Source organism: Mus caroli, unplaced genomic scaffold (genome assembly GCF_978045245.1).
Source record: "Mus caroli unplaced genomic scaffold, Mus_caroli_1 scaffold_15, whole genome shotgun sequence".
Lineage (NCBI taxonomy): Eukaryota > Metazoa > Chordata > Mammalia > Rodentia > Muridae > Mus > Mus caroli.
The window spans coordinates 11143688-11159332 of NW_028227270.1; the positions used below are offsets into that span (position 1 = coordinate 11143688).

A 15645-nucleotide genomic window follows, 5' to 3' on the forward strand; every position below is an offset into this window, starting at 1 on the left:
GGTTCCCTTCCTTCTGCCAACTATATTCAGACTCATTTATTTAAAAATATTTATCTGTGTGTGTGTGTGTGTGTGTGCATGCGCGCGCGCTCGTGTGCGCGCATGTGCATGTGTGTGCGCGCGCGTGTTTATAGCTTGAGTGTCTCTTTCTGCACCAGGTACATGCAGGTACTCACAGAGATCAGAAGAAGGTGTCCTATCCACTGGAAATGGAATTATGGAATTAATGGAAGATGGTTGTGAGACACCAGCTGTGGTTGCTAAGAAACAAACACCAGTCCTCCTGAGGAGCACAAACTGTTCTTATTTGCTGAGCCATCTCGTGAGTCCTCTTATCATATTTTAATACTGACTCATAACCCGAGATTCAAATGTAAATGGGAAAGGCTTTCTTTCTTTCTTTCTTTCTTTCTTTCTTTCTTTCTTTCTTTCTTTCTTTCTTTCTTTCTCTCTCTCTCTCTCTCTCTCTCTCTCTCTCTCTCTCTCTCTCTCTCTCTCTCTCTTTCTTTCTTTCTTTCTTTCTCTAAACAAGAACCACGATGTTCTAACTTTGAGTACTTTCTTGAATTTAAGACTTGGATGGCTGTTAAGATGCACAGATCTCTGGGAATGAGTACCTTTTATATTATACACTCACATTTTGGTACAAATGCAGAAGAGAGGAAGCAGAATGTATATGATTACAGTCATCCTGATGCCCCCAGCTTGTTCCATCAGTGACCGTTTTCCCACTTTCCCCATTTAACAAACCTCCTGATCTTCTGCATTGCACAACTGTGCTTAGAGTGTACATATTTCCAACCTCACCTTGCAACAGGTGCCATAAGATTGACGGCATAAATGCCGTAATATAAGCATTGCAGTGTTTATGAAAGAATTGTACATTGCTCTTCAAGTTTTACTGTAATTTTGACCAGACAGTAAACATAATAGGTGGAGCTCCGTCTGCCATTTGGTATCCCAGACTGATAGATAGCATCTTGATTTCAAGCAAAATCAAAGGGCTCTGACTTTAGAGAGATATTCAGATGGTTTTCTGTAGTTTGTTTGTTTTTGGCTTTTGAGATAGGGTTTCTGTGTGTGTGTAGCTCTGGCTGTCCAGGAACTTGCTCTGTATACCAGCCTGGCCTTGAACTCACAGACATCAGCCTGACTCTGCCTCCCAAGTGCTGGTGTTAAAAGTGTATGGCACCACTACCTGGCAAGGTTAGCAAGCTCTGATCTTAACACCCACATCATGGTGCATGCACACAAGTGTGTGTGTTTATGTGTGTGTGAGTGCACTTATGTGCACATGTGTATGATTTACACAATAAATATATGTTAGAAAGATATACTGCTATATATATATATATATATATATATATATATATATATATATAATAAGTTTTTAGAAGTCCTTCTGGAAGTTAGCTGTTATCAGGAAACATTTATTATTGCCATTTATTTTGTTATTAACTCTGGTGGTTTGAATGAAAATGGCTGTCATAGGCTCCTATGTTCGAATGATTGGTTTCCTGCTAGTGGAACTGTTTGAGAAGGATTGAAAGGATTAGATGTGTCTTTGTTGAAGTAGGTATGGTTTTATTAGAGGAAGCCCATGGCCAGGCATGTCCCCCAGACCCCTGCAGATGAGAATGTAAAGCTCTCAGCTACTTTTCCAACACCGTGTCTGTCTGCTTCCTGGTCTGATGCTCATGGATTAACCCCATAAAACTGTAAGCGAGCCAGCCGTTAAATGTTCTCTTTTCTAAAAATGACATTGGCATAGTGTTTCTTCACAGCAGCAGGACAGAAACTAAGACAATAATGTATTTTTTCACATTACATGAGATTTATTTATTTACTTATTTATTTTAGGTTTGTGTATGTGAAGTCAAGAGTATGCCTCAAACCACACGTGGAAGTCCCAGAATAATTTGTTGGAGTCAGTTCTCTCCATCCACTATGTGGATCTCAAGGACTGAACTCAGGTCATCAGACTTGGCAACAGACACCTTTCACACTGACCCGTCTCACTGGCCCTGTCTTCAGTTTGTAAGTTAATTTTCTCTAGTCATCACATAACTCACCTAAGAGGTGATGATTTTAAAATGCTCTTTTGAGTTGTTATAAAAATAAAAAATTCACCTAAGTGATACCACATGACATTCTCATTAATCAAAGATTAGAAGATAGCTTTTTTTGAGAGAGGAAAAAAAAAAGTGTGTGTGTGTGTGTGTGTGTGTGTGTGTGTGTGTTGCTATATCAGATATATACTGCACCATTGTTGCATAGACAGAGATTTTAGAGGGAAATTCTGAGGTTTGTATCTTTGGATAAAGTATTTGGTATAAATCCTTTAAAAGCCATGTTTGAGTTATAGCAAAAGAATTACTTGCATAAGAACTGCTGGGGAAGGTGTTTGTAGATAGATTCCCCAGACCTTTTGCCAGCAGAATATCTGGCATGGGGCCTGGGAATATGAAAGATAATTCCCAAGACATATTTCTAGCACATTTAAGTCCCAGAACGTCCTTTCTGCTGATCTGTCTAAGGAGATGAAGTTCAAAGATGACTCGAATTAACCTTTGCATGACTGTCTGTGAATATCATGAGGGTTTCATCTTTGACTCTGCCTCTCATGTCATAAATCTGACATCTTGAAAAGGTGGGGGTCACAGATAGCTTGCATTCTGGAGGGGAGAGGACTTGTCTCAGCGACGGACGACAAAAGTCCTCTCACACATTAGAAGTTGACAAAAGAACATAAATGTCCAGTTTAGAGACGTGGAGATCATGGAATGAACCGTTCCAAGAGGAGAGTAATTGCAATATAAAGGAATAGCTGCACGCACGTTAAAGAAAGGACCGGCCAGCTAACTTAATCTAGGTCTCCCATCTTATTCCGTGAAGGTGCTCCAGGGCTCTGGTGATGAATGTGTTCATTTTGTGTGACTTGCTTTTGGTAAATAACCCAGTGCCCTATCAGCTCTGCAGCACTCAGGTAGTGTGTGTGCTGGGAGGGCTAGGGGAGGGGCCGCTTGGCGAGAGTGCCCCTGGCACTTCCTAGGAGACTAGCAGCCTTTTCTTTGCAGCTGTCACTAGAAGACTTCTGGGTTTCCCTCCTAAAGAAAGCCCTCCATCTAAATCCACTGTCCCTTCCATCCCTCATTTCGCTCTCGTAAACAGCTCCTCCAAGCCTTTCCATTGTGCTCTTTCGCCTGCATAAGACCTTCATCTCCTTTGTAGTGGGGAGACTTACTTGAGGCTATCAGAACCTCCGGCTGCAATGGAGCTGTATGGAAAGGTAAACAGAAAGGAGTGCCTGGCGGGCTCAGTCAGAAATCTAGCTTTTGTGGATGTGTGTCTATGTGTGTGTGTGTGTGTGTGTGTGTGTGTGTGTGTGTGTGTATTCGCGTTTGCTTGCGTGCTGATCTTCTCAATTCAGTCTTGCGGATGAACCGCTTTTCTTAGGTGTGTGTCACCCACTGCCGTTTTCCCGCGTGATCATTGAATAAGACTGTAAAACTACTCCACTCTGGGTAAGTATAAACTTTCCGGGTTCAAGATAGAGATAAGGTAAAGCCCGTTTGCATTGGAAATTAGAACAAAGTGCTGCGTTTTCTCCCCGGAGAGATACAGTCTGGCTTCCAAAAGCGATACTGTGAAGAAAAAGTCCTGGTTTGGGATGAATTGGTGTTATTGTCGCTAGCGCGCTTTGAAGAAATGGTTAGGCAGGCTGAGAGCGAGAACAACCGGTGTAACTGGAAAGAAGGGAGGTTTCCACCGCCCAGTGCAGCTGGAGGGGCTAGCCCGAAGGAAATCTTCTGGGTCTCTGGGAATTGTAGTTCACAATTTTCCCATTTGAGCAGTTGCCTCTTAAGATTAGACTACAACTCCCAGAAGCTCACGGGGTCCCTGGCCAGAACGCTTGTGCGGAGTCAGGAGCGGACAGCTCCGGTGCTGATGTTGGAGCGGGCTACAGAGCCCCACGCGTGCGGAGTGTTGCGGGGAGCGCGCAGGCTGTGCACGCTTGACCAGGCTCCCGGACCAGCGCTGTCCTAGCAAGAGAGAAAGGACATTTGCCTACAATGAGACACGAGGCGCCCATGCAGGTGGGTCTACAAAGAAAGAAAGAATGGTCTCAGAGAAACTGAGAGGGTCTCTCCAGCCGCTCAGGGGACTTGATGAAAGATAGATAGGGTTGTTCATTTTCTTTCTGGGCTCCCTAGGAGGCTGAGTGTGGAAAATGAAAACATGAGCTAACAAAGTGAGGACAGCCCATCTCTTGTTGTCTTTGATGGTCTTGGCTTCCTGGGTTAGTGATAGCGGTGTGAACTGGAGAATTTTCTCACGAATTTCCTGAGAGTTCTCCATCTCGACTGGGTAGAGCGAATTCAGCTTGGTTAAGGACATTAAGAATGAAGTGTCAGTGTCAGTATCCCCCAAAGGGGTCTAAAAAACCAAGAACGATAAAAGAAAAGAGAAGGAAAATAAAAGATTAGGGTCCTAGTATCAGAGGTAAAGAGCAAAAACATTCACAGTTATCTCAGAGTTATGACACCCTTGATCTATGTCTACTTAACTGGCCAGATGTGTTTCGAGGACCCTCTCTTCCCCAGCATTCCTGTGATGAGGTGGCCATTCACTGTACCACTAGATTCCCCATTTTAATCACATTCTTCGGGTTTACCTCCTTTAGAAATGAAGAGTACCTCTTTTGGAGCTAGTCACCTAAGTTATGCTTTTAAGTAAAGACAAGTTTTGTTTCTCCTATCTGTGTACAACTGATTAAGGCTAAACATAAGTCTATGTTTGTTAGCCAAGCTAAATGGGCCCATTGCATAACAGAGCGGCGTTTTATGAATGGGATGAGAAGATTAGAAAGCACTCCATTTGGAATATGTTGCTTCCCTTCAGAATCCACCTCTATTGGTAAACTCAGCAACATAAATATTTGACTATCCAGTCTCAAACATTCCCCATGGTTTCCTCCTGAATCCAAGGACTTTATACATCTGCTTTCATTTACTTTTAATTTATTTTATGACTTTTATATACGTATTAAGGAATCCTAACTGGACGGTTAAATGAAAACACTATAGAATTTAATTGTTTTCAGGAGTATTATATAATGGAAGACCTCAAATTACATTAAGAGTTATTGAAAAATTGATTCGTTCCCAGGAATAGTGGGCCCTTTGTGTGACATCGGATATTTCTGTTTGTGAGTTAGCTTTTTATTATAGACCTTGTGTAAAATGAGTGTGGACAGACAATAAAGACTGTTGCAATCAGGGTCTATTAGCTTATGATAATTTCCCTTTCTGGAGGTGTTGCTAAGAGCCAACTAGCTGAATTAATAATATTTGATGATAAGTATATATTAGCAGTTGTCTTAAACACTGTGCTGCCATACTTCACTGTGGACATTTATATCAAAATATGTTATGGCTCCAAAATTTATGATCTTTCAATTATTTAAAAAATGAAAAATAATAATGTACATTAGAATTTAAAGTTGATGCTCTGAAATCTTTCTGTCAAAATAGCTATTGTATATTGATATTATTTTTCTGTGTTGCTTAGACTGTTTAGAAGGTAATTAAATGTAACAGAACTGTATGGAGTTATTGCTTTAGGACATACCTTAAATCATTGTGGGCATGTCCACTAGATATATACTAGGTATTGTAAAAGGTGTATTTCAATGAAAACTCTAATGGCAAATTAATGTAAAATTTAGGTAATGTGGAATTAATTTTCTGATAGATACAGGTACTTTCCTATTTATGGAATATTTTAATTCACTGAATTATATTTTTGGAATTTAATATATAACCTCCCCAAAGCTACTGTGATTATGTTGGACTTGTGAAAAGTGTACTTAATCCAAGAACACACATTCATTTCAATAGATTATTGTTATAGTGACTCTATCATTTTCATATTTTTAAAATTATGTAATAATTCAGAGGATGAATGTAACTTAGGTTTTCTTAAGCAGCAATTACTCTGTTAGGATCCATTTTTCTAAACTAGAATCATATTCCATGTAATGTTGAAACACAATGATGCAACATTAGAAATACTGGAAATTCCTTTTTTCCTCTCAAAGAATAAGCTGTACCATCATTCTAAACATATGCCCCAAGTATTTCTTAACTTACATTTACAAAGGATGAGTCACAAGGCAAGCTTCATTTTATACTTCCCTTATCTCAGAGTTTTTCTCCTTTTTTGGAGTGTTTGGTTCAGTTGCTAATATGAAACCGAGTGAGCTTTTAGTTTATTGGCTAGCTTCCTAAGTATTATGGGATTTTATTTATTCTGAAATAAAATTATTTGAAAAAATGCACAAATGTCCATTATAAAGCATTCATCATTCTTATATAGATGCTTTTGTGTTCAGCTCATTATATTTATCGTTGATATTTGGGTATTTTCTGCAGAACATTTTCCCCTAAGCTGATAGAAAATAAGGCAATACTTGTTTCTTGAAGTGGCGACCACAATGATGTGTGACGATAGCCGTGAGTGCTTGCATTGTCTTTCTAATTAGATAGCCAAGCATAGTACTTGGCAAATATGAGGTGGAAACATTAATATGGGAGGTCGTCATTTCAGGCTTCTCCTTCAGCATATCAATAACTCCTGGGAGCCAAATGACACAGAGAAGAGTGGGCCTCGTGATTGAGGGCAAGACTTTGAGAACAACTTTAATACAGGAGCCAACCAAAAAAATAACCCAGTCTATTCAGTGCTTGGCTGTACTTTGAATCCAGATGCTACTAGTAGTATGTATAAACCCTCAAATGAATTATGTATGAAGGCCAAAATACAAATAAATTGTAAAATTCTACAATTCACCATTACCAACTAGAAAGGAAGATTAATAGAGTTTATGAAGATTAAACAACTTCTCTAATATGAAAGAGTTCATATTCTCCCAGATCTTTCTAAAGATCTCTTATCATTCCTCCTATTATTCTGATTTCTCCTGAAGGGATAAATGTGTGGTGTAAAAAATGAGGACACCATGTATAAATGCTACTCAGTCATTTGGTTAGGGAAAAAAGAAAAACATATTGGCTCTCTATTTTATGTTTATAGAATAAGCTTGTATAAACTAAACTAAATGGTTGAGAAGGGCCATTGTGTTATAAAGGTTTTACTGTCTATATTCTTTGTAATTTCTTTAGTCCCTTATGGGACTAAAGTGGAATTCATTTGTCTTTTACATTTAGCATTTAGCTTAGGTCTAGGTTTATCTGATAGAAGCAGAGCCTTTGTATTATTCAAGAAATGTATATGCTGAAGCAATGGGACAGACTGGAAAGAATGGATTAAAGGTAAGCAGAAGTGAGAAAAGAATGTAGACATAGGCCAAAAATGATAGGTAATTTGGGTCTAAGTATTACTGTTGCATTGTCTATAGAAAGGTCGTGATCTTCCTGTACTTTATTATTCATGAATGTCTCATTATCTTCATCCTCTGCACTCATTCATCTCATTTGTGCAATGAACTCTTAGTACTTATCTTTTACAGGCACCAAGATTTGTGGCTGATGGTGGGGAGACAGTCTTCTCTATTTCTTTTTGGCTTGTTGCTTAGGTAGCAGACTTACAAAAATAGGAAGCAAAGAGATTTAACTTAAACTGCAAATAACTTTTGGTGCCACAAAGATGGGTTTCCATCTTTACTCTTTTAAAGTTCAATAACTTTTGGATTTAATGTGAAGTCACTTCTCAGGTGAAGAGTGAGAACTGTGTTAGTCTATGGGTAAAGAAAGAAGTGTTTAGAAGGGAGTTGATAGGATGCTTATTTAGCAAAATAGTAGTAGACTCACGCCTAGAGCTCCCCAAGCACATGTCCTTGGCCAGATGTACAGCACTAGTCATTAGTTCCCGGCAGTGGACTAAGCCTTAAAGTCAATAATAAAAAGCTGTTGGTTACATCTATAACATTCACACCATTATTGCATTCATAGGTGCTTCTTGCCAAACCAGTTTTGTGGTTTGTCGGACTCACAGATTTATGAGATGGATAATGACTTCCCTTCTCCAGTAGCCTGAGTAGTATCTTCCAGTATAGTGAAAGATATCAAGCAGGGGGAAAGCTACAAATCAGGATTAGCTTGGTTCATCTAAGCCTTTATAAAAATGTGGTGTCTTCAGCAACAATCGTCTTACCATCAAGTTCTTATAGATTCAGAAGAGCAATGCCAATAATCTGAATTGCTTTGCGAGCTCCTGGGCCTGGCCACATGACCAGTTAGTTGAAGGGATGTGTCGCATACCTTGGGAATGGCCAAGATCTCACTATGGAACCCAGAGATGTCTTGAACTTGAGAGCCTTCCAATGCAGGGTTTGTAAATCTTGGCTTTGCTTGCCAATCTTCCTGGATAGCTCCCAGTGTTGTTGATGTTGACTTAGAACAGCCCACTGCTTTTAGCCATTTCTCTTATTTTGTATTTTACTGATGTTAGCTTAAAAAATAAACTCATATTTCTTATACTTAGTGGAAGTTTAGCTTTTTTAGGGTAGAATTAACACCACTGAGTTTGATTATTTCTTTCCTGCTGATAAATATAAGCATTTAAATGATTACAATCCCTCTATGGATTGCTATGAGCTGACTCCTAGGTTTCTGAATACATTGTTTGGTTGTATATCATTTCAAACACTGCTCACTTTCTCAGAGTGTTTTCATGACAGGTTTGTATATCCAGCTCTTGCATTAATATTGACAATTCACTAACTTTTATTTATATGTCAATGAAAACAATAGTTTTTAAGGAATGCAATCTTTCAAAATAAATTATTTTTAGCTCAGCATGAGCTATAATGTGAACATTCTCTCTGTTTTTATGTGGGCCATACTTGTGAAGTGTAGTGTCTAAGTGCCAATTTGGTCATCTGTGGTGTCATGAAGATCTTAAATGCCCTTAATGAGTTTGAATATTCTTATATCAACTTCTGTGAAATATATTTTCCAATATTTAAACACAGTAATGCTTCTCTCCTTTTTGTTTTGGTTTCAGTTTTCATGTATTCTGAACCTTTGTTACTAAATATACAAATGTTTGTAATTATTGTGCCTTTCTGAAGAATTTCTCTATTTATTTCTATCATGTAGCCTTCTTTATTTCTAGTAATACTCCTTATTACTCTATATTATCAATGCAGTTTTTGTTGCATTAATGGTATTTTTATTTTATGCATGTATTTTGCTTTTGTTGCTTTCAACTTTTATGCCTTTATGCTTACAATATGAATCTTGTTATCAATGCATGGTTGGGCCTCACTTTTGTATCTAGACTGAGCATTTATTATCTCTGCCTCTTATTATCATTTTGATTCATTTTATGTATTATGATGATTGATGTTGTTGGATATAAACCAATAATTTGGCTATTTATTGTTTATGTACTCTGTCTTTTTATTTCTCAGACACTCCTTTACTATCTTCATCTTACTTAAACATTTTTAGGTATTTCAATTCCTTTATATATATTTAATGCATTTCTTTGCACTTTTTAGTCTTTATTCAAAGGAATACATAGCACACAACTAGACAACCTGCCTAGACTTCATATACTGTAGAGTGAATTTGCTATGATAAAATTTCATGTCTACTTCACTTGCACTTATTATAATTTTAGCTTTAAACATGACGTGTAGTTTTCATTAATAACACACACACACACACACCACATTCCTGCTGCCTATTAACCATGTCTAGTAACTTCCTCTTGATTTGAGGTTCTACGTTATCATTTTCTTTTGTCTTACCTATAGTATAGGTTCTACGTTATCATTTTCTTTTGTCTTACCTATAGTATAGGTTCTACGTTATCATTTTCTTTGTCTTACCTATAGTATAGGTTCTATGTTATCATTTTCTTTTGTCTTACCTATAGTATAGCCCTGTCAGAAGATTCTCTCTTGGGCTTTCTTTCTTTTTTATAAATCTTGCCTTGAATTTAGAGTGGGAGTTTTTAATGCCTCTGAGACTTTGTGTTGTTGCTTTTGTTCCAGTGCTGAATTTCAGTATGCAATTTCTCTGTCTACTGGCTTATGTTGTAGAATCATCTTCTCTTTATACTATTCTGCCTTAGTTTACATATGGCATTTTTGTTTGTTTTGAATATATTTCTATTTATCTTTGATATACATATTTTTCCTTTGTAATTTTTCAAGTTAGAGGGAGGAAATGACCATTTCCCACATGAACACTTATATATTCCATCCAAGTAGAAATTATTTAGTCATTACATCATCAACTATATTCTCATTCCATTGTTCTACACCTGTTCCTTCAAGGCTTCAGTTACATGGAAGTTTTTGTTCCGGTACTGAACCATCAACTACAGGCATTCTGCTTATTTTTATTTTCACTCTTTCTTTGTTATACTGTATGATTTCTAGTGATTCACCTTCAAGTTTAGTGACTCTTCCGTGATGGATAGTGTTTTGTTAATTCAAATCCAGGGGTTATCCATTTCAGTCATTATACTGTTTCACTTAGGCTCACAATGGCTCCATTTAGACTAAAAACATGGTATGTTACAAACTAAAGACAAATGAGCACTCTTGGGTTGAGAGATTAGAGTATTAGAAGAGTTTAATGGGGCTCATTTGTAGTATTGTTCAGAAAATCCAAGAAGAAATATGACGATCTGAGCTTCTTACAGAAAAAAGATACAGACATTAAACCATAGCCCTAGTGCTTTGATTATACTTTGTTAATTTTGAGTGTGAATATTAACATTTGAATTTTAATATTTTTGTTTGATTATTTCTCTATTGATTCATGTTTCTCTGGTGCTGTATTTGTTATGCCTTAAAAGGTCCTTATAAAATTTGAACAAGGTATATAATTCTAAAACAGAATCAAACTATAATTTCCTTTGCTAACTTATATTTTCTTTAGTATCTGCATTTCTACAGACAAATAAAACTTCATGCAATGTTGATATATCTCATAACAGTTTGAAGTGTCATGTTGATTTTAATGAGGTCATGAAACACACACACACACACACACACACACACACACACACACACACAGTGAATAATCAAATCATAGAGGTGAATAACCATGTGTCCTGGCCTTCAGCAGATGCTGGCAAAGTCTAAGTCAGATAGAGTATAGTCCTATGATCTTAAAAAACAAAAAAAAAAAAAACAAAAAAAAAACAAAAAACAAAAAAAACCCACCTAGTAATTTGTGTGTACTTGGCCTCATGAGAAAAGTCTGGAAACATGACGTTTAGCTCGCATACCCTTAGCTTATCTCAAAACAAAATCATAATGTAACCTAAAGAGGAGCTGGAAGCCTCTTATCTGTCTTCTGCTATTAGGTTAAGTGTGGTCCATCGAAGATTCTTGTGTGACTTGTCATCTACCCAGTGGCCTTGATGCATATCTGATCTCATCAACCCGAGACTCTTGTCATCTAATGCAGATAGATAATTTTTGTCCTCGTGGCCATAGCCTGATGAGCCTTAACAAGCTTGATGATAGGATATATTAAGTACCAGTTGGCAAATAATGATTCTCATATCACCCTAACGTATGATATTAGAATTAAAATATAGATATTCCTTGAAAGTTTGATTCAGTGAATACCTGTCTGAGAGGGGCCACTGATAAAAGGATCCAGAGGAATGGGCGGGCAGGTGAACACGCCTGCATAAATGTGCACTGGGAGATGTAGACTCATTGTTTATAGACACAGACTAGCCATTTTTAGATGAGAAGCAAGTATGTCTTCTTCAGTCTGGAACACTACAATCTGGAAATGCAAGTACATTGACTATTGATTCCTTCAGGGTGGTCGGATAGTTCTTTGTCTTAGAAATGCATGGGCAGCTAGGTCCTGACCTCATGAATGTCCAACACAAGTGCTGCCTTGATGAACGGAATATGGAAGAGAGATGCCCAGAACCAGAAGGCATAGGTGCTCTCCCAGGGTGCACCTGACTGTTTTAAGGTATTTAATGTTTGTAATGCCTTAAAGATGCTTAAAGGCTAAAGCTTGTTGGAAAACAATATATGAGAAATAAAATTCAGGCTTATTTCCTCTAGCAAAAAAGGTTTTCCTTATAATCCATAGTGCTGACTATATCTGTCCTGTTTTGCTTCTTATGGTTTAAAGAAGACATACTCTTCTTATAAGAAATATTTGTTATTTTGCCATCTCAAGTTGGACACCATGTATCAGCTTTTAAGGTTTTTTAATAAAAATGAGTTAAGATACTACAGTGTTATTTTTAAAGGCTCCTGCTGAAAAAGCTTTGGCTACCCTCTGCAGAGCTCAGTGGAGCCCTTGTGCGTGCTCTGAGATCATGATAACTGATCCTTGCAGGGTCACCCCCTCCTATTCTGATAGTGCTTACAGTGACTTAAAACACAAGTGCACAGAAGGCTCTGACTACTACAGAGCAAAGATAATTGAAGGAGAAGCCATTTCCCAGAATCAGCATGTCTAGATAGGCTTGACACTGTAGGGCGCTGAGCATTCTCTGACACAGTCTTAAAAGAGTAGACTGTCACTGTCACCATAAGGGGTAATTGGTCAAGACAGGAGCTGGTACCGACCTTTAGAATCATATTTCTGTGGTTCTAGGGACCTCAGATTAAATGACAATTTACTCAGTCTCCTTTTGTGCAGACACCTGAGAACTTGACCACATGAACCTGCCCTGGCCTCTGTGTGAAGGTTTTTGCAAATGGGTTACACATCAGACTGATCAAAAGAACCATGCTGAGGGTCTTAGAGATGACCGTTTCTTGGCCCCACCCTAAACATCTTAATCCTACATAAGTTAGGATTCGTTTACACACATCTGTTGATCTTAAATCTAGTGTAGCTTATAAAGATTTAAATTTAGATACAAGAATAAAAATATATCAAACAAGATAAGCAAAATGCTGTGTATGTGAGAACACAGCATTGGATAATGCTGCCAAGGAATAATAAGGAAACTTATATGGCCGGGAAGTGGTGGCACATGCCTTTAATCTCAGCACATGGAAGACAGAGGCAGGTGGATTTCTGAGTTCGAGGCCAGCCTGGTCTACAGAGTGAGTTCCAGGACAGCCAGGGCTACACAGAGAAACTCTGTCTCAAAACAAACAAACAAACAAATAAACCCAAAAACCCAAACAACAAAAAACAAACAAAACAAATCTTATATGAATTCCATCCATCTGTACAAGAAAACTTTTTCATGTTTCCTTTACATTTTGCTGCTGAAACGTATTTTCATTTTTAAGAATTGGCATCTGTGTATAGAAAATATAACTATCGAGATTACTTGAGGAATTTCTCTTTTTTAAGCTTTATATTCCTCTCTCAAAGTTGCATATGAGGAAGATATTTCCTGGCTCTTGGGAAGAATTTGGAGTTTGGAATCACAACATCTCTTTTGCTCCATCCCAACCACAATTGGAGTGACTTATGCCGAGCTTGGTGGTGTTAGCGTCAAAACAAAACAAAACAAAACAAAACAAAACAAAACAAAACAAAACAAAAAAACAGAATCAACCAACTAACCAAACAAACAAACAAAAAAATCCAACCCTGCATGTCACAAAACCCTTGAGTTATAGGTAACCAGGTCCGTTGGTCTTTGAGGCCATACTACAGCATAATATTGTCAAAATACATATTACATAGAAAGTATATTTCAAGTTTGAGTTTTGACCTATTCCTGGACTAGTGATAGCATTATGAGGTGTGATGTCCTTCTGACACTGGTCAGCAGCACCTCTGCTCCCTTGTAGCCACGTAAACCTGAAGGTAGACAGCCAATGTGCAAGAGACTGTGGTTGTTGGGTAGGTTTGGTATATTTCATGTAGTTTTCAACCTAAGTATAGTTTAAACTTATGATGTGTTTATCAAATTACACTCTACTGTAAGTTGTAGGGCCTAGCCTCATGTGTATATTATACTGTGCATGCATGATATATGCCTTTCTTTAACAAAGGAATTGATGTTCCTTTTCAGAAGTTCATCCACCTTTTCCAATATTCTTTGTCATTTTTAGTTTCAGATTTGATGAAGATAAAATGAGCTAGCTGAGCTTATAATGTTGCTAACCCTTGAAGGACACATTTAGTCCAGGCAGTGAGGGCTTAGAACTCAGGCTGAGAAGCTGAGAAATCCTATAAAATGTGGTTGCTTTCACTTGGCCTTCCATGCCACATCTTAATTCCATCCTCAAAATTGGAATGATAATTTCTGCTACTAGAGAGAAGAAGCTCAGATGTCATTCTTGTCTTTATACAACAACCAAGTTGACTAAATTTGCATTATTCAGGGTTCTGTAGAGAAACAGAACTGATAGAATGAATGAATACATATATGTATGTACATTCAGATATATATGTGCACACACATACATAGACGTATATATATATATATATATACACACATGTATACACACATATATACATATGCATGCATATATGTGTGTGTATATATGTATATATATATATATATATATATATATATATATATATAATTTATTAGAGTGGCTTATAGGCTGTAATCCAGCTAGTCCAACAATGGCTATCTACCAAAGGAAAATTCAAAAGAATCTAGTAGTTGTTCAGTTGGCAAGGCTGATGTCTCAGCTGGTCTATAGAATATACTGGAATCCCAAAGAAGTAGGCTCTAATGTCAGTGAGGGAATGGACTTGTCATCAAGGCCAAGAGCAAAAAGACACAGAACAAATGTTTCCTTCTCCCTTGTCCTTTATATAGGCTGCCATGAGAAGGTATGGCCCAGATTAAAGGTTTCTCTTCTGTCCTCAAGTAATAGGGATTTAAGGTGGATCTTCCTACCTCAAATGACTCAATTAATTAAAATACCTCATAAGTATGCCCAACATCTTGGGTTTTTGATTAATTTCAGGGGTTAGTCAAATTGACATCCAAAAATAATCATAAGAATACTGAAAATCAAAATCTCTTTGTCCCATGAAAGAATTTCAGCAAACAGGGTCATCTGCTGTCTGTGGGACAAGATAGAAAGTTGGACACAGAGAATCACACCTTCACAGAATGAAAACTGTCACACAAAACATTATGTAGATGATAGTTTGGGGGAGGATCAAAACTACATCTAATAAACTGCTGGATGGTCAGTGCTAACACGTATGAGAGCCGAATGCCAAAGGATTCCCATCTTACCCATCTACAGTTGTATGAATGTCACCTCAGAGTAAAGATCAGAGAAGGACATTCTCATGGTTCCAGCATAGGAGGGGAAACACCTTGAACCATGCCAGTCTGCCTATAAAATGGGTATGCTAATGATGAAACCTTCTGGGCATGGTGAAGGGATTAGGTGTGAGCATGTGTGAAGCACATGGTACAGCGCCATGCTTCCAGGTGGTGCTGTTATCAGCTGTGGGCTCTGTCCATCTGCTATTGGCTATCAGTATCTACTCAAGAAGTTATACATAAGTAGAGAAAAACAAGGGCTTAAAGACAAGTGTAAAAGAAGAGCACAGGGATCCCTTAACATGAGGGGAGATTTGAGTCCTGGAAATGTTATATAAGTTGGCACGGTATCAGAGACATTATCCCAAGAGTCCTGTGGAAAATGCATTCTCTGCTTAAGTAAAGAGACAATGATTTCCAAAC

General features: G+C 37.8%; 1 protein-coding gene across 2 annotated transcripts in view; it reads left to right on the top strand.

Annotated features, from left to right (window-relative positions):
* The first annotated feature begins 3047 nt into the window (after positions 1-3047).
* Positions 3048-15645, top strand: part of Rab3c (RAB3C, member RAS oncogene family) — a 213065-nt gene continuing 200467 nt past the window's right edge. The window contains exon 1 of one of the 2 annotated variants that reach the window (XM_085830824.1): positions 3048-3289. In XM_085830824.1, the coding sequence (XP_085686950.1) occupies positions 3272-3289 (18 nt within the window). In that variant the 5' untranslated portion in view covers positions 3048-3271. Of the gene's footprint in view, positions 3290-3874; positions 4098-15645 lie in introns of those variants that run through there. The other variant, XM_021180645.3, reaches the window with a different exon arrangement.